The sequence below is a fragment of the Thermobia domestica genome, chromosome 18 (assembly GCF_964235325.1).
Source record: "Thermobia domestica chromosome 18, izTheDome1.hap1.1, whole genome shotgun sequence".
NCBI classification, from domain to species: Eukaryota; Metazoa; Arthropoda; class Insecta; order Zygentoma; family Lepismatidae; genus Thermobia; species Thermobia domestica.
Genome location: NC_137471.1, coordinates 18,228,770 through 18,248,845, shown reverse-complemented (window position 1 = coordinate 18,248,845; position 20,076 = coordinate 18,228,770). Strand labels below are relative to the sequence as shown.

The 20,076-nt window shown below is 37.0% G+C and overlaps 1 protein-coding gene across 14 annotated transcripts in view; it reads left to right on the top strand.

Moving 5' to 3' along the window:
- Spn (protein phosphatase 1 regulatory subunit spinophilin) overlaps nt 1-20,076 on the top strand; it is a 304,267-nt gene that overhangs the window by 114,995 nt on the left and 169,196 nt on the right. For all 14 annotated transcript variants that reach the window (XM_081746431.1, XM_081746430.1, XM_081746429.1 and 11 more), the window contains 2 exons: nt 2,979-4,168; nt 12,877-12,950. In XM_081746431.1, the coding sequence (XP_081602557.1) occupies nt 2,979-4,168; nt 12,877-12,950 (1,264 nt within the window). The remainder of the gene's footprint in view (nt 1-2,978; nt 4,169-12,876; nt 12,951-20,076) is intronic.

The following is a 20,076-nucleotide window of genomic DNA, read 5'->3' as shown; positions in this document are numbered from 1 at the left end:
AGTTTATTGTACATTAAGTACCCATATTAGACCTAGTAAATAAAAAAGTACGTTTACTAAACGTTTATATAGTTGGCTTTCTGGTAAATTAGTTGTATACAATCATGTTTACAATAATCGCAGTGATGTTTCAAATTTTTGACAATCCTGTATGTATATTTTTATGTACAGTTTCGAAAGTTTAAGTAGGTGTATCCTTTCTTAGTGCGTAAAGACGAATTGTACTGGTATGTTAACACCGCATAAAGTTGTAGAAGAGGTTGCACAGTATGTTCAGGTTTGGGCAACACATCAATTCCTGGTGACGGATTCAGACATTTAACCAACTAACATTAAATGTAACACAATTTTACATGTTCTAAAAAGTTTTTTTTTTGTTGTTTTTTTTAAAAAGAAGGTTTGAGTTTTTTTTTAAGTTTTTGTTATTTTATTTATTATTATTGGTTTTGAAAATTTGTGTATTTTTGTGAAAACACCAAAACTTACTGTAGATAAGAGTTGGTTGTCATTGTTTTTCACTTTCCAGGTAAAGTGGATACTTTCAGATATCTAAAATCAATATTAACAGACGTAAACCATATTCACGAAGAAATTAAATGACAAGTAAAGGGAGGGAATTCGTGTTATTATTCAGTTCAAAATCTCTTGTCGCAAATTCTGTCGAGGAATTTGAAGCTTAAAATATATAAAAGGGTAATCATGCCTGTTGTTCTGTATGGTTGCGAAACATGGTCGCTTATTTTGAGGAAAGAAGTAGACTGAAAGTATTTGAGAACAAGGTCCTAAGACAAATATTCGGACCCAAGAGGAACGGAAATAATAAAGGCAAAGACTTCATAACGAGGAACTGCATAATTTATATCATTTACCAAACATTGTTAGGGACATCAAATCTAGGAGGCTTAGGTGGGTAGGTCAGGTAGCCAGAATGGAAGAAAGTAGGAACTTCTTCAAAGTTTTTACTGGAAGACCAATCGGAAAACGGCCATTAGGAGAAGACCATTCACAGATGGGAGGTCAATATTACGATGGATCTGACAGAAATAGGAATACAAAGTAGAAACTGGATCCAGTTCGCTAAGTATAGAAGTCAGTGGAGAACTTTTGTGAACGCGGCGTTGAATTTTCGGGCTCCATTGGTCACAGAATTAGTTAGTTATTTAGTTTGGTTGACATCTTTCCCTTTCTGAATAAAATAACACAATTTGAGCCACCAGTTTACCCCCATGCTGCATTACCTTGGACAGCAATCGGGAAAGTGTCTTCGCTTTGTCCTGGTGAGTCCATTCCGTTTTATATTCTTTTATCACGTAGTCTTTTTTGATTCCGAGAATAAGGCTCCAGACTCGAGTCAGAACGGAAAAATGTAGCGTATCTTCTAAAAATCTTCATCCACACACCTGGAAAAACAACGTCGGTTCAGTCTTCAAAATTATTGGTGGTTGATAAGGTATTGATGTTTTTAAATACTTGAAATGTAAGGAAGTTAAATTTAAAAGCCTGAAGTCTCTACGCTTTATTTTTTGTTATAACATTATTTACATTATAATTACTTAAAAAACGTAAGAACTTCTATTTAAATTATCTTCAGAGGTACTAACCTTTATGTTCCCCGTGAGAGAGAAAGGATTAACAGCTAAATGTTTCCGATTATGTTCTGGTTACCCTTCATCAGTAGAACAAGGCTTATTCGGTCATCATTATTTTCATATTTCAACTTCATGTGCAGGGTGTCTATCGGTCACGAAAGTCACGAAAAAGTCACGAAAGTCACGAGTAAGTCACGAAATTTAGCTTTTGGGTCACGATTTTTTTTTTAACTGTACAAATGTAAGTACAGATTGGAAAATTTTGTTTTATCAAACGTCAAAATTCACCATCAAAAATGTCTACGGCCGGTTTTAGACGCTACCATATCGCAAGCAAAGTACGTTTCTATCGCATGGATGAAATCTCGGCCTAATTCGCACACAAATTCGCTCTTGAAAATGTTAGAAAATTTTATGATTTGGTAAAGAAAAGGTCACGAAATTTCATTTTGGAATTTTAGTAGACACTCTGATGTGGAATCTTTAACAAAGTAAGTATTAATAATATTCTGAAGTCTTCTTCAGTGTCGCTTGTCTAGGGTTCAGAATATTACGTTAGTAATATTTGCATGATTAAGAAATTCTACAAAATAGTATCACTTACATTTTCCATATGTTTGAATAAACCTCGTTCTGTTGATGATGGAAAACCAGGTCATCATCCGAAATATTTAGTCGTTTGGCTGTCATTGAGAACATGAAGTTTAGTAACTTTGAAGTTAATTAGTTACCGTCCTATTAATACATGGAACGTTTGGAATAAATTTTACAAGCTAAAAATTGTACTAATTCCTGGTAGGTTGTAGTTATTCTCGATATTTTGGACATGTTTAGCGAGTATCCATTTTCAAGGACCCAGCGGCTTAAATCTTATGCAACGAAATCTACACATGGTTTGTGCTTCAAAATCGTTGGAAATTTATTGATTTATATAAATTTGGTATTATACGAAGTAACTTTTTTATTTATTTATTTATTTATTTATTTATTTATTTATTTATTTTTTTTTTTTTTGAAACAAATTAACATTCTTCGGAAATATGTTACCTCAAATTAATAAATCAGTTGGTAAATTCCACACATGTTGAAGTACAAGGCATGTGTAAATCTTACAGCGTAGTATGATTCAAGCCTTAAAAGTTGAAACCGCTACAAGTATCGGAAATTACTACAGTCTACCAGTAATACAGAAAGTTTAGTACTTTTCTTATATACAGTTACATTCTCATTTTCGTGGGACCACATAAAAAATAGTTTTAAGTTTTTTTTTTTTTTTTTTCACTGATTAAAATATTCGATCGTAAATGACATTAATATGTATTATGTCTACTTCTGTGTAGTTTTTCAAACTCAGTTGACATTAATCCTGTTTTTTCCTGGTTATTTCAGAAGTCCAGCAACGGCTCAATAATGGAAGAAAAGAAACCCGGAAGACTGGGAGGCGGCAAGGTTTCCCAGATTGCTAACATATTCCAGAGCATGGTTCCATCCAAGGACGAAAATATTATTAACGTGCGTAATATTCATGGAAAACTAGAATCCCCAAAACCAGAAAGACGTAGAGTAGCAGAGGAGTCAAAGGAACCGAAGGAAGTGCAGGACTCTCCTTCCCAAGTGACAGTGGTACGAACAGAAAGCCATGTGGCACGGTTCAATAATGCACGAGCTCTCTTTGAAAAACTTGGGGAAGAATGCAAAGGCGGTCCCAAGGCAGAGAAAACGGCAGCTACGGTTGGTGGGAAGCCTCATTTCCAGGGACCAAGGTCAAGATCGGGCTCCACATCTCCAGTGCGATCCCCTCGACCCCAAAGTTCAGAGAATTCGTCTCGATCCCCATCCCCCAGGGACCATTCCTTTCACAGTCAGGGTCCATTGTCTAGTGTGTCTCCTAGTTCAGGTGATAGTGTTTCTGTGTTAGACAACCACGTGGATCGTATGAATGGACATCAAAGTGTAAATGGCAATGTGGATGAAGCTGTGAGTGAACCGGTGCATAGTGATATTCGCTCAACAATTGCTCCAAGACCTGTTCAGTCTTTGTCGAAAAGTAAAGTAGATTCCTATTCAAAAATTAGCAGTAGAATAGAACCCCCACATGCTGTACAAGAAAGAATAATTCCAAGTTATAGAAGAAACAATGAGACTGCCATCCCAGATAACAGAACTCGAAGTACAAGTGATCCCACTGTCAAGTCAGAGAAACCTGAAAAACCAGAAAGAAAATTCTCAAGTAAAGAACTAATTGAAAAGCAAAAGAAGTGGACGTCGCACTTTTCGAAAGCGAGGTCGGTGCGGAGTAGTAGTGATCCGTTTCGTGAAGATGCGAAAGTCAGTCCTACAAGTCCCACTTCCAAAGGTTTTCAGGTGAAGCCCAAGCCCCTTGAGTCCCCGGTAGACAAATGTCGTTCCACTCCAACAACCTGCATTACAGTGGGAACGAGACCAGTGAAGTCACCGGTGTCTCCCGTTACCCCGAAGGAGCCACCGGCGCAAGCAGTCAGCCCTGGAGGGGAAGAGAAACATGAAGAGAAACAGGAAAAGGAGGAGTCAGAAAAAGCCACTTCTCTGTTAATGAAAAGGTAAGAGTACTGTTTCTTTTATTTATTTATTTATTTATTTATTTTTATCAGGGAGAGTGTATTTGTATAATTTTAACCAGAGCTCGAAAAATACTTCGCCCAGATCTCTATGCCGACTGGAAATAGAAGTCTGGCTTATATATATATAGGGTGGTAGGTAACTCCACCGACAAACTTAGGGAGGCGATTCCTTATACGAAATGAAAGAAAAAAGTTCTAATAAACATGGGCCGAAAAATGCTTCCTTTTAGAGTTATGATCCATTGAAAATTCGAAAAATCATTTTTCAAAACTCCCTAACGTAGCAACTATAGGACCTATCCCAAGCGGTTTAAGGAATTACACAGGAACTGGTATACGCTCTATCTAAATATCGATGTTTCAGAATTCACCGGTACCAGCGAAACGAACGCACCACTAGTACTTAAAGGAGTATACTTCAACTTCCTTTTTACAGTTCCTTTCACCGATAACGGTGGTAAAACATGGATATTTAGATAGAGAACATACTAGTTCCTGTGTAATTCCTTAAACCGCTTGGGATAGGTCCTATAGTTTGTAAGTCAGGGAGTTTTGAAAAATGATTTTTCGAATTTTCAATGGATCATGACTCTGAAAGGAGAAATTTTTCGGCCCATGTTTATTAGAACTTTTTTCTTTCATTTCGTATAAGGAATCGCCTCCCAAAGTTTGTCGGTGAAGTTACCTACCACCCTGTATATATATTGTTTTTCTATATTTCGCATACTTCACTGTTTGCTTATTCAGGTACGAGGGTGATGCAGAAAGTAAGGTCTCCAAGGTTATACCTTTATTTGTGTTTGACAGATAGCAGTGATATAGGTATCAAAGGAAAGCTTGCAGTGTCAACTACAAATGGCGACATCATTCTTCAACATAGTCCCCATTACGGGCAACATACTTGCGCCAACGTAAAACAAGGTTTTCATGTCGTCGGCGAAGAATTTTGGTGGCTGGCGACACCATTGCCGAACTGTTGCTTCTACTTTCGCGTCACAATTGTAGTGTTGGCTCTTAAGGTAATCCAAGGAAGAACCAAAAGTCACAGGGCGCAAGATCTGGACTGTAGGCAGAATATCAACAACACTTTGCCAGCAGGTGGGACAACTTTGATTTTTTTTTTTTTTTTTTTTTTTTTTTTTTTGGCGGAGGTAAGGACGTGTGGCGATACTCTATCGACTGACACTTCGTTTCCGGATCATAATGATGTACCTACGACTCGTCCCCGGCGATGAATGTTCCTGGACGCAAACCTCCCGCAGTCAGAAATTCAGTGACAGCCCGCTATTTCAACCGGACGTCATCACTGGATGCCATGGATTGCTCCATTACTCTGGAATGAGAAGATATAGGAAGGTGAAACAAGTGACATTCTATAGCTGAAACATCAGTGGATTAATGGTAAACAGTTAAGAATGTTTGCGATACTGTTGGCCAGGTAGTGGGCTTGAAGGCACTGTTGGCCAGATAGTGAGCTTCGAGGCACTGTTGGCCAGATAGTGAGCTTCGAGGCACTGTTGGCCAGGTAGTGGGCTTCGAGGCACTGTTGGCCAGATAGTGTGATTCGAGGCACTGTTGGCCAGATAGTGGGATTCGAGGCACTGTTAGCCAGGTAGTGGGCTTGGAGACACTGTTGGCCAGGTAGTGGGCTTGGAGGCACTGTTGGCCAGGTAATGGGCTTGGAGGCACTGTTGGCCAGGTAGTGGGCTTGGAGGCAATACTTACTGAATCACCCTCGTAGTTGTATTCTCCGGATTACTTCTTGAACTGCTGCTTAATTTATGTTTCCATCTTGTGTTTGCAAAGAAGATAACTTCAGCACTTAAGGTTGATATTAAATAGATTAGTATGCCTTTCTTCCCTTTTCGGAGAATTGATAAACTGTGCACAGAACACTTTAATGTGAACGAATGATAGGCACCATATTCCGTTTTCCAAAGAAGTGTTTTTACATCCATCTAGTTAACATTGAACTAGGTGGACGTTTCGTGACTGACTCGTGTACTGACTCGAATACTAGAAACTGTCGGTGCAGTAACTGTTAGTATAAGATTTTATTGTTTGCCTTAATTTATGAGGTCTGATTGCGTGTCTGGACTGTCTTTATCTAGGTTTAAAAATAAGTTGTAATAAATTTATTATGAAGTTAAAAGTTTACAATTTATATTGAACCTTGATATGAATGGTCTATCATAGAGAATTTTAATCCATCCAGAAAAGTGGACAATTGAGTTTTCAATGCTCAGACTACAAGACGTGTAAATAAACTTAAAACTCCACGATGCTACTATGTAAAACTTCACTTATATTGCCTTCAATTACTGTTGTTTTAGAGTGATGGAAAACTTCACTCTAACTTATATTAGTAACTGTAGAGGCTGGTCTTCATTCATGTGACCAAATTCTATATACCAAATAACTACGAAAATCGAGACGCCAGGTGCAGGACTGGTCAACCTGTCTATCCTGGTTCCGAACGTTGCGCCGGCAACACAGTTTCCATTACTAAAGGCTTCGCTGAACTACGACGTGGAGTGTGTGTGTGTGGCGGGGGGGGGAGGGGGTCTTGTCCTTCCTTTTTCACAGCTTTTCAGAGTCCACTCACAGTTTTCACACGCCTCGTGCTCAAATCTTTCGTAAACCGTCCAAATCCACCCAAGTCCATTAAACTTCCGTCTGGAGACTTGTCGTTCGAAGATATGACCTGTGTTCCAGTAATCTCCTTCATATCCTGGTAGAATGTGCGGGACAATCTTCAGATGTGTGAGGAAGCTTTGATTGCCTGTGGACGATGTTAATCTGGTTTCCGTACATTTCTGGTAGGACATGCTCGTAGTTCGGTCTTAGGATCTTCTGGTATTACTGCAAGTAGATTTTGTCAGTTCTTCAGTTTCGCTCGTGACAGTTCCCGAAATCCTTTCGGAAATCCTGTTTGCATACTCGAACCCACTTTGAGAAGCACTTTTTCGCTTTGTCTCTGTACATGATAACCCGTGGTTTGCCATAGTCCGAAAGGTGCAATCAACCATCGTAAAATATAGTGACGTACCGCCACCTTTAGTTTGCCGGATGGCGCTCGTACAGCTTCCGAGCGTTCCACTTGCGTTCCCATCCTTGATACCTAGCGTTGAACACCTTTTCAAGATTCAGTTGTTGGCGGAAGATGGAGTTGACAGTTCCGAAAAATACACATAAATAATTCGTCATCTGTCTTTGGGTCGAGCAATTCTCTTGCATAGTCATTTTTTTTTTTTAAATACCCTTCATACTCCCCTGCCATTGCGCTTTGCTTAGCTACTTCCGGCTTTGCTTCGCTGCTATCCCTCTCTGTACAGTGAATGTATGTACAGCCTGTGTTCGTACATACACTCAAAACACACACTTAATATTGTTGTTGTTCTTCTTAATATATCACTTTATATGCTGTGGAGTTCTAGAAGCTCTGCTCGACTGAATTTCCTGGCCTTCCCTTTCTCTGCAGAGGTCCCTTTTGCAAATGTCTTTGCATTCTTTTAGAATGCTTTCATTCCTGGTTATGTCGAATAAAGTTGTTTACTTTAGTGCTGCTTCCTATTGATTATCTTCTTCTCCCAAGTCATTAATGATGCATTCAGATATTACTGTTCTGGTGTTTGTCGTTCTCGGCACTGACCTATTTGCTTTCTCGAAATCCAATCTTTCTTAAAGTGTTCCCAAAAGGTTCATCATCGTTCATTAGTTGTATCATTCCTCTGCCGGAATTAAATTTATCCATCTTCAATCCTTCTTCCACTGATGGCAACAAGTTAAAAAGACTTGCCTTCCTTTTGTTGGGTTTTCCCATTCTTGCCACTTTCCTATCTATTTTTTTAAATCTCTTTTCCTTTAGAAGTTTCTTCAAGTATTTCAACTGCTGTGATGTTATTACCTTTTATTTTCCAGTAGGTATCTCTTTTCATCTCTATATATAAGGGTGTTATTCCTGTTATCATTTGTAATTAGACCAGAGGTATTGTTCTGTATGCTCCCGTTAATCTTATTTGCATGCTATCTATTTTATTTATTTATTTTTGTATTCTGTCTTAATTCTATGTGCCTATATAGTTGAGACATATCCCATTATTGATGTCACAATTGCTTTAGTATACAATGTTGTTTCTCTTAATGTTATTGTATATTCTGTGTTTGCTATGGTTGTAATCTTATTCATAATTTTCTTTGTCTTTTCTGCTGTCTCATAGACTTAGATATTTAAATTTTTTGATTCATTATATAGATTTATTCTCAGTTTTTATTGTGGGGTTTCGTTTCAATTTACTAGCGAATAGCATGTATTTTGTCTTTATTTGTTGAAAGGATTAACTTGTTTCTTTCACACCATTTCTCCAGTTTCTCCATAACGTTATACCCTTTCTTTTCTAGTTGTCTTCTCGGCCTTCCACTAGTTACAATAGCCACATCATCTGCGTATCTTGCTGCGCGTGGTGTTTCTTCCGTTTGGTTCAATGTTTCCAAATATTATGATATCCTAAAAGATCCCTAGAGCAGACAGATCCCTAGGGACATTTATTCCTAGTGGTTTTCTCTGTTTGATTTCCAGGGCACGCATACTTAACCCTTCTATTCTTGCAGTAATCAATTTATTGTATTAAGTTACACAGATATTCAATTCTTAAGTTACACAGATATACATCGTAAGTTTCAAAGGGTGAAGGCTATCACAAATTGTGGAAGGCTTCAGATATACGTACAAAAAGTAACTATTATTTGTTTATCATTTAATGCTCGGCCTTTTTTCACGATTTCTTGTAGTCTAGTTATAGCATCCTTTGTTGATGTACCTTTTCTGAATCCTTATTGTTAATTACAGTTTTGTAAAACCAATCTGTGTTTATTGATTCTGTCGGCTATTGTTTTTTCAAAAAAATCCTATAATATTACTAGGCTATAACATAATCCTCCCAGAAGTGAGTCAGTTTTGGCGGGATATTCGGTCCAGCGAGAACACACAAACAAGCTCACAGCTTAAGCACTAACTACACTGAGAGACACGCCTGCGTAAGATCGAGTGGATCCTTTCTGCGCGCGGAGTAAATGAATTGAGTTTGGTTAAACATACACAGAACAGCTTTTTGTATAATTTAAGCCAAGGCATTTACGTGGCGTCTGGTTTTCAGAAGTGGCGTCTGGGTCAAGGGAACATTTTTCGAGCTCTGATGTGGAAAATACATCGTAATAACATCCAGGCTATATTACTCAGTGGGATAGAAGCTCAGAAAGGAGTTTGATTATGGAAAGCTATTATCTAGGCTCTAAGGTGTCTGTGCCAGGCTGGTGGCGTGGTCTCGGAGGCAGATAGAATGCTGGGGAACTGCCTATGGTGTGAGAGTTGATCGTGCATGGTGGTCGTGAAAGATACCAACTGCACCGGATTCGAATCCCGCTTTGGAAAAATGAAATGAAATGAAATCTTTAAGTTTTACTTCCCACGGTTATGCTGGCTAGGCTAAAAGAGACGGTGATGATGAGGGAAATGGTGGAATGAAGAAAGTGGGAGGAAACAGAAGAAGCCCGAGAAAACCCACGCACACGGTGTTTATCCGCCGAATCCCGCTTTGATTCGGTGTCCATGTCAATACCAGCCTGTTTAGAAAGATGCATACACACTTTAAAATAGAATAACTGCTTTATTATTGTAAGCATTACAACAATACAAAAGAGAATTTACAGCACAGCCATAGTTTCTTTGTATAATTTCAAGAAGTGCTCAGATTTCAAATCAGCAGCTTTCAAACACTTTGCAATGATGCACTGCAATTCTGATTACATCTTCCAGAGTAGCTAAAGGACTGTTTAACATGCTGTTTCAACTTCGTTTCAGATCCGCTAGTAACTTTATGTTCTTACTGTACATTACGTTTTCGACAGCCCTCCACAAGTGAAAAAGTCAAAAAGGGTTAAATCAGGGGAACATGGGGCATTTTCTTATTTGATTGCATCGATGAACACTAGCGCCATCTGTTATTGAACGATAATATTACACGTTGAACCCATAGCCAACTCGGATTGAAGCGTATTATGTGTATAACATGCCTTTAAAGTGTGTATGTAGATTTTTTGAACTGTTCGGCACTAGGTCCCGGTCTTTAAAACTCAGTGAACCATGTTTCTGGCGTATCAAACCAAACTTTCTTTTCATTGTATGGATCAAAATAGTCTACGAGTTATCTTTCGATTGTTGATTCGTTGTGCCTTTAAGTATCATTTCAATATCTTATTACTTGAATCTGACAGAATTGTTAGAATCTTATCGCTAGTGAAAAGAAGAAAGTGTAAAGTAAGGAAACGTGCTTCCTGCTCTTGGCGATTGATGCACCTTTACAATTACCTGGACTTTAATTTACATAGTGTCTGTATCTGTATATGTATAATCTCTTTCTTACCTTCGAGCGACCATAGAAGAGATGAAAGTACGGGAATAATAATAATAATAATAATAATAATAATAATAATAATAATAATAATAATAATAATAATAATAATAATAATAATAATAATAATAATAATAAATCGACAGAAGCGGATTCACACGCTTTATAGTCCCTCATGGCAAAACATTAAACACTATTCAGTTGATGATATATACACTCTTACCCCTTTTAACGAACTAAAGGAGGCCCATAGCAGTCCAATGTAGCCGATTTGTCCGTAAGTTCCGACACTAAGTCGGCAGTGGCTAGTATCCACAATTCCATTACGAAAGAAAGAGAAATAATAGAGTACTATACTTTTAATCAAGCACACTATTCAATTGGTGGAGTATACACTTATTTCTCGTATTAATGAAGTAAAAGAGGGCAATAGTACCCAAAGCTGCCGATTTGTTGTTAAGTTGCGACATTAAGTCAGCAGTGGCTAGTATCCACAGTTGCATTACAAAAAGAAAGAGGAATAATGCAATAGTATACTTTTAATCAAGTACACTGTTCAATCTGACAGTATAAAATACCTGGCACACTGGAAATAGTACTAAGTAAAATCGGGAGCTTCAAGCTGAAAATAGACATAATAATAATAATAATAATAATAATAATAATAATAATAATAATAATAATAATAATAATAATAATAAACTGACCAAATTATATTCCTAGAAACAGCAGCTTAAAATCAGAACTTTCGAAATGAATCAGGTGCTCCAAATTTTGTCAATTTCTTCGGAATTCTGTTAAATTGGGATCCGTAAAATGCGAGACTGAGTGTAGCTCAGTAATAACTGCTGCTGCATGATGTGCAGTAGCGTACGCAGGAATTTATTTCGGGGAGAGTCCAAACTCAGTATGAGGGTATTTTATATTAAAATTCCGAAAATTGCCCCTAAAATTAGGCATAATTTACACAAAAGTCGAAATTTCGGGGGGAGGGGTTCCGGACCCCCAGGACCCATCCCCTGCATACGTCCCTGATGACGTGATTTAATTTTGGAAATGGGAGCGAGAAAGTTTAGTACAGTGACTGGTACGTTTTGTTTATGTATTGCTTAAGAATGTATTCACTCGAAAGAAAGAAAGGAAAAAAAGGCTTTTATATGGAATATTGTATATTTTTTTAAAATAATTACATCCTCACATTACTAAACTACTGACTAAAGCAAATCACTTTTAATCATCATTTTCTTCATCAGACATATAAGGCAACGCAGTTTTAAAGCTAGAAGGAACGGTCTTCAGCGATATAATATGTCTGATGAAGGCAGTGAGACATTGCTGAAACCGTAACATCATTATTTGTTAACAGGTAAAATACCACGTAAGACCACATTGGCCTCACATAAAATATTTCCTTACTGCCTTGTGGTGCCAGATTGGTCTCACGCAACTTTTGTTAGCTTATATTCTGTAGTGACATCTGATCTCACTTTTTACATTAAAACCTATTTATAGATATTTTTATAAAAAGGCCTTGTGTCCCTCTTAAACATAAATTAAACATAACTTTCTTACAAGGCTGTCTGTATTCTTTATTATAAATTAACTGTTACATTTCTCGTTAATTTATAATAAAGAATACAGACAGCCTTGTAAGAAAGTTATGTTTAATTTATGTTTAAAACCTATTGCAGTATATTGTAGTCGGTCTGGTAGTACGAGAAACAGCCTTGGGCTATAGAATTGTGAGTCAAACATTGCCTCACATAGCTCTAGCCAAAGTGACTAAAATAAATCGTGCTTTCCATATTACCCAAATTTCTAATGTATTATTCAAGACACTCAAAACTGAGTCGAAACAACAATTACTTGGAGTAAAAGTACAACAAAGCCTGCAGAAGTGGCCGCTATACTTGTCCCGAGAAAATCCAGTGCGTGGTGACATGTTGGTCTCACGCGGTCACTATGCCTACTTCGGGCGCCGGTCTATGTGGGGCCTCATGAAACTAACGTATCATCACAAGAAAGTATCAATATTACATAGTACCAATACTACAGATACCTAAAGTGATTAAATTACTACTTAGGGCACACAGAAACTAGAAATGAAGAAATTACATTTTGGCCATAGAGGATGTTTTTGTTGTGAATAGATAGGTGGCACTTAACCTGTTAAAACTGATTTGCTGTGGTCAGATTTTATATTTACTTAAGGCAACACAATTTCAGATCTAAAATTAGCAGTATTATTCAAATACAAAACTGTTTTTTTTATTACAGTTCGGAACGGAGTGAAGAATTGAAAAGTCAAACCATTGAGAAGATAGAAGTTTCAACTGAAAAGAAAATCATTGGTAAGTGTTGAATATTACTTTCTTTCAGTACCTGTTACAAACAGTTAGAAGGTAGTTTATATCTCAAAGAACATTCTACCTGGTACAGTGTCAGAGGCGGTTTGTTTCAACTTTGTATATAACACTTCAGAGAATGTATTTGACGAAAATGTATGCTTACTGAAAAGGCATCTTGATTTGTTGAGATCCAGTACAGTGTTAATTAACATTCTCAGTATAATCAATAACTTTAACCAGACTTGTTAATTGTTAACACACACACACACACAAAAAGCAACTAATTTTTACAATATTTTTTTTTCCCATAATAGTGATATTTTACAAGAATGGAAATTATTCCCAAAATTCAACATATAATAATCACTATGAGTATCAATTCGTTCTAGTAACTTCACCATGTACACAGATTAATCAGGCTACGTTGACGCATGAATTGCATTTTCACGAATTTGAGATGATTTTGTTCACTAGTGTAAATACGTTGCATTTGTTGCTTGTCTTTTCGCAATAATTACTGTATGTTCTCTACCAGGCAGGGTAATTTGTAATTATTTAAGGATATGAATACGCTTTTTCAATTATTTATTATACAATAATTTGTAAATGTACTCTTTTATTTACGGCGTCTAATATTTAATGTTGTATCAGTTGTAATGTTTCGTTGCTTCCTGACATCTTCCTCAGTAAATCTGGACAACTCGCATGCTACTTACCTAACTACTAAAAAAATAATCTTGCACTAATCCGTGTGCACAGTGAGATATGACACCAGACATGACTTTGACATTTAAAAATGTAAATTCTCTCCATTTGAATTCTCCTCTTTTGAAAGTCTTTTTGCTCTAAAAGAAACCTAAGCAGAAGATTTTGTAAGACTTACCCAATTTTATGGTAAGTGACTAACACACTGTAGTCTGTGAAACCCGAATATTCAATGTTACATTCACAAAAGCTGTTCACTGACTTCGTGCCTTAGCCACCTACATCCGGTTTCTACTTTGTATTCCTATTTCTGCGAGATTCATCTTAATATTGTTCTCCCATCTGCTCCTAGGTCTTCCTCGTGGTCGTTTTCCGATTGGATTTACAGTTAAAACTTTGAAATAGTTCCCACTTTCTTTCATTCTGGCTACATGACCTGAGTCTCCTAGACTTGATGACCCTAATAATGTTTGGTAAATAAACAGTATAAATTATGCAGTTTCTCATTATGAAGTTTCCGTCGTTCTCAATTCTCGTTCCTCTTGGGTCCGAATATTCGCCTCAGGATTCTGTTCTCAAATACTTTTAGTCTGCGTTCTTCCCTCAGAGTAAGCGACCCTATTTTGCAACCATAAAACACAACAGGCATCAGTATTGTTTTTATATATTAAGCTTCAAATTCCGCGATAGAATTCGCGAAGACAAGATATGTTGAACACAATAATAATACGAATTCCCTGACTTCTGTCGACATTTAATTTCTTCATGGATATGATTTTGGTCTGTTAATGTTGATCCCAGATATTTGAGAGTATCCACATTGTCGAAAGTAATATTTGATATTTTGACGTATCCATAATATTCCGTATTACGATCCCGATGAACTTCCATGTATTTAATTTTCTGTGCATTTACTTCTAAACCGATGTTTCTGGATACTTTAATAAAACGTCTGCATTTCTTACTATTGTTCTTCTATCATTCCCTATCAGATTTATATCATCAGTACACGCCATAATGGTGGTTACTAGGCCCTGGTTGTTGTCTTTGTCTTTATTATAGTGTAGTCCAGATCAAAGTTGAATAATAATGGCAACAACGCATCTCCTCATTTCAGGCTATTTTTGATGTGAAAGCTCGTGGACAGGTATTTTTCTTCTTGGACTTTACTTTGGAAGTCATGTAAACACATCTTATTTAATCTAATTAGTCTTTTCTGTATTCCAAATTCTGTAAGCATGTTGTACAGCGTAGTCCGCAAGTGGGCGTACCCCTAATTGGTGTTTTCTGACGGTTTTAGGTTTTACCCACATATCTTTGGCAACATTGCTTGTCATTGTCTGGCAACATTGCTATCCATGTTCATTGGTTTTCTTCTGTTTTCTGCTTGGTAACAGTTATTTGCAGTGAAGTTGGAGTAATCAACAATGTGTGATCCAAGTCCATCCATCACGACATGGATGATGATCATACCGATGTTTGTGACTCTTAAGACTTCAAAGTAACTGTGTACAGACATTCTACCATAACTAAGAGTATACTGTTGAAACTAAAGAGGGGGTACGCCCACTTCCGGACCACCCTATACGATGTTGCCCTCCTAACCTTTTCGTACGGATAAACAATTGATATACCGAGGTATTGTATTCCTATTTCTTTTCGAGTATTTGTCGAATGGTAAATATCTGATTGATAGATGATCGATTTCGCCTAAATCTTCGTTGAAAATCTCCAATAATTTCATCTGCGTATGGGGTCAGTCTTGCTAAAGAATATTTGAGAGAGTTTTATAGGATGTTCATAGAAGCGAGATTGCTCGATGATTATTATTATCGATCAGTTTTGTCGCCTTTCTTGTAAATCAAAACGATGGCATTTTTGTGCTAGGTAGTAAAATTGATGCTTATTTCGTAGCTAGCACAAAATTAGCAAGTCGTACAAGAATATTCTGAAAAAAAAAAAAAAAAAAATGTACATTTTCCCATTATGTGAAGTTTTTGACTTTTTTCGTTTGTTTGTTGGTTTGTTTGTTTGTTTACTGTGCACTTCGATTATTGCAAAATGAAATTCTAATAAGTGAGTTGAATACATGTGAATTACGCATATCTACGTCAGATATCACGGAAACAATACAGTTAATAGTACATTATATATTAGACGCAGTCAGTGACGTATGCAGGATTTCATCGAGAGGGGGCTTCAATTCAAGTATTGAGTCTCATATTCTTCCTAGAACACTCGTGATGTTCTTATATATAAGGAGAATGATCAAATGAAACTCGTTCGGCACCCCTGATAGGAGAAGTTAATGATATATAATTGTATTGTTGTAATGGGATATAGTGACATATATACGTGGGGTATTGGTGTAGTAATCATTGTGAAAGATTTTCTGACTTTAGAGAAATAAGGTTTCAACCATGGTATTCATCATCCCAAATCCGTCCAAGTCTGATCAGCGGCCTGTCATCCATTGAATACACACTTTGTAGTACCCGACTTGAACGGATTTGGGATGATGAATACCATGGTTGAAACTTTATTCCTGAAAAGACATTAAATGTTTCACAATGATTACCGTACTACATTAATGCCGCAAGTATACGTGCTACCACATTCCATTACAATAGTACAATACTGTCATCAACGATTACTACCTAATGTGACGCACAAGTCTCATTTGACCACCCTTTATATATCTTAATATAGTAAGTGTTGCTTATCTTTTCGTATCTTCCTCAAGGAGACGTTAATACCTCGAAACTCCCTTTGCGTACAACACTGGACGTAGTAAATAAAAGAATAAGTTTCCAATTTGGTAAGGTAATTTCAGTTAGTGTCAGTGAAGGAAGAAAAGAGCTTACTCAGGGTTCCTACTGGTCAGGGAAATCAGGGAAAACTCAGGGAAAATGGTACAGGTCAGGGAAACTCAGGGAAAATGACTGGAAATCAAGGAAAGTCAGGGAAATTTTATAAAATATATTTTTCTAACATTAATTGTACACCAATTTCCGGTTAGCTAACCATTAATGATCACAGTAGAAAACGTTCAGATTTTTATGCATGGTAAGTGGAATGTACATATGAACAATTGATTATTATTTGTCTCTAGAATAAATGTTCTCATATATAGATATTCATCGTTATTTATTCCTTATTTATATATCAGCATCATCCGACAGTTGTCATGAAAGCCAGGGAATTTCCTGCCAAAGGTCAGGGAGAAGTCAAGGAAATAGATTTCTCCAAATTATAGGAACCCTGTGTGTTTATCTTTTTATTCAGCGGGTATCGTTAATCTGTTTCTGAAATGAAGGTATTGACATACGAATTTAGGATCTAAAAACAATGGAGCTTGAAGTTTCGCCAACTGAGGAAACCATGCTGAATCTCAATAAATTACGACTCTCTTAGTAATAATTCATTTTTTTATTAATCTTCTGTACGTAGTTTCTCATACAAAACACAGTGAACCCCCAATATAATGAAACCGGTCCTCAAGGGGAATATTTACTGAAGATCCACCAGTACTGTGGAAAACATTGCAACAGAAAAGAATGAAGTTTTAATATGGAAGTTGAAATATTGTTATTCCTGTTTCATGAAAGCGGAGATGAATTTTGTTATGCGAGAAACGAGTGGATTAGGTTTTATATCTGAAGTACTTTCTGCCAGATCACAGGTGTAAGATTTGATGAAACCACTAGTTATTTCTTTTTCTCCGTAGCTGTTTGCATATGTTCTGACGAAATAGGTAGGGTTGTCTCAAAGGTAATGTATGTGGTGGTTGGAGACGAAGATATTCAGTTGAAACAACAATTTATCAGATTACTGGAGTGGTGTGTGGAAAGTGAATTACTCCAGCATTCTGAGAAATGATAACGTATAATTGTAGCACCCTAATAAATAAATAAATTAGTGTTTCCTACATTCCTTTGATTCAGCCTCGATGCCAAGTTTATTACTAAAATAAAAAGCAAAATACCCAAATACATGGTTAGACCTATTTAATTGCCACCTGTCTATCTTGGAAGTTCACCACAATGTTAAACTCATCTTTGAGTATTAAAACGCCTAAATAAGCTGTACATTCAACAGTATAGGTAATCTTCTATTTCTTGAACGATGTTTCCTGTTTCGGAAAGTCAATGAACCCAAAGAAAACCAGTGGTAACTTGCCCATTAAGAGTCACTTGTTCCAAAATACAGGATATGTCGGTAGTGTTTGTTGATTTTTATGGCTATTGCTGGAAAAAGGTACGAACAGATTAAGATTCGAGGCATCTGGTAGTGCAATCCAAATCAATTGATTGTGCTCTGGACATCCGTTTCTTTCTTCATATATTTGCTACTGCAAACTGCCTGCAGAACCATTACACTAACGATTGATGATTGGATTCATGTTGCAAACCGTAAAATAAGGAAGAAACTAGAAAGATAACTGAGATCTGACCCATTCCGTTGTTATTGGTCAGTCCCAATTCGCACGGAACACATACCGTGTTTATTCATTACAATTAAGGGTCACCTTCGTTGCTCCGCTGCTTAGAAGGATTGGTATTGCGAATACCCTAGAACTGAGAATGTTAATTAGCATTTAGTGCCATATAAATGATAAAAGAATGAAGCATATATTGTAGTATTTCGTAGGTAATTAGAATTTATAGAAATTACGTAATGTAAATTATTGTGCAAATGGCAAACTAAGAAATATATGCATTACGTGCAGTGCTAATGTATATAATAAATATAAAACTACTTAATGACGTGGATGCACATCAGTTAGTCAAAGAAAGTACTCACCAGAGCACCCATATAACAATTCAGAGGAAGTAATTCAAGATTCGTAAACACTACTTCAAAAATGGGGGAACTGATCAGAATATGTAGTTCTACAAGCAGCGTGATGTCCTAAGGATTCGCGCACTGAGGACGACAAGTGGTCGTTGAAACGTATGTTTCAAATTGTTATATGGCTGCTTTAGTGAATATTTTTTATATTAAATTTCTTCATATTCTGTATATGTCGTATACTTAAACCAAATCTCTAACTTCGTTGAACCCAATACAATTGCATCACATTCGAGTTTAAGCGCATTATCCTTCCCCATGTAGACAGGTAGTTTGTTTTCTTATCAGATCAAACTAGTGGAATCTACCAGTGTCTTCTAGTATTTGGCGCCGGAGCATTTTAAATCATGCTCACATCCTCGTTTCACTGCTTAGGGGTCACGGTGGCTTAGTGGCAGAGCGTTCATCTCTGGTGTGTGAGGTCCCTGGTTCGACCCCAGCTCGCGCCAAATGGGTTTTGTGAGGCACAAACACCGTGGGCTTTCTCGGGGTTCTCCCGTTTCCTCCAACTATATTTATTCCGCCATTGCATTCATTTCTTATCATCACCATCTCCTTTAGCCTATTCGGTATAAACGTGGGACGTAGAACTCAAAGATTTTATTTCAATTTATTTTTGTACCATTTTAGTGCCAGAAAGCGCCATGAAATCGCGAAGTACTGAATCCCATCGTTTTTATCACAGCCCCCGCAGAATTGAATCCATGATTGAGAACTCCCCAAAGCCAGGTTGAGCGGGGGGGGGGGGGGGGGATAGAGTCCTAGCCCTGCCTACCTCAAATTAGGGCTGAGGTATTACCTATACTACTGGAACTAACATTTCGTTCAGTTCTCCCATTGGGGAGTGTAACAAACTCCTCCTTCTCCAGTTAATGTTTATTCTCATTTGGATTATCTTCCTTTCTGAGAAATTAAGACATTGTCAGGGTAGTATTTGGTTGTATTCCCAATATATTTAAACCTCCACTGTATCCTTTGAAGGATGGAGCTGTTGACGCTAAGGTAAAATTAAAGGAATTGAGATGGTTTTGGTTGAACATTCTCAGGCTTGGATGCCTTTATTTTTGTTATGTGTGTAACCATTTTCCCTCCCCAACCTCACAACCCACCCAAGACAAATTGAATTAATCCAAAATGTATTAGAAAGCACGTTGTAAGGCCGAAGAGACAAAATAGCCACACAACTGGATGAGTGGAAAATCTTCCCAAATAATCAAATTAAGTTTCTGGTACTAAACGAAATATTCTGTTAATGCTATTCGGGATAATGCTGCTGGCTTTGTAAATGTCAAAAATCAGTAATTAACAAATGTAAATGTATATTTATTAACAAAAAATAACTAATAAAAAAGACGTATCTACGAAAACACAAACCATTACAAGTCTATGCAATATTGTTTGAGTCCATTATTACTACAGGCATTTTGACATAACCACGAGGACACAGTAGATCTTATTTTTTTTTTCTTTCTTCAAAAATGGCATCAGTCTCAAGTTAGAAAGAAAAATGACAAATAATAATTATTACTAGCAAACCCTCACGTTCTGCGCAAGCGCAGGACACTGAATTTAA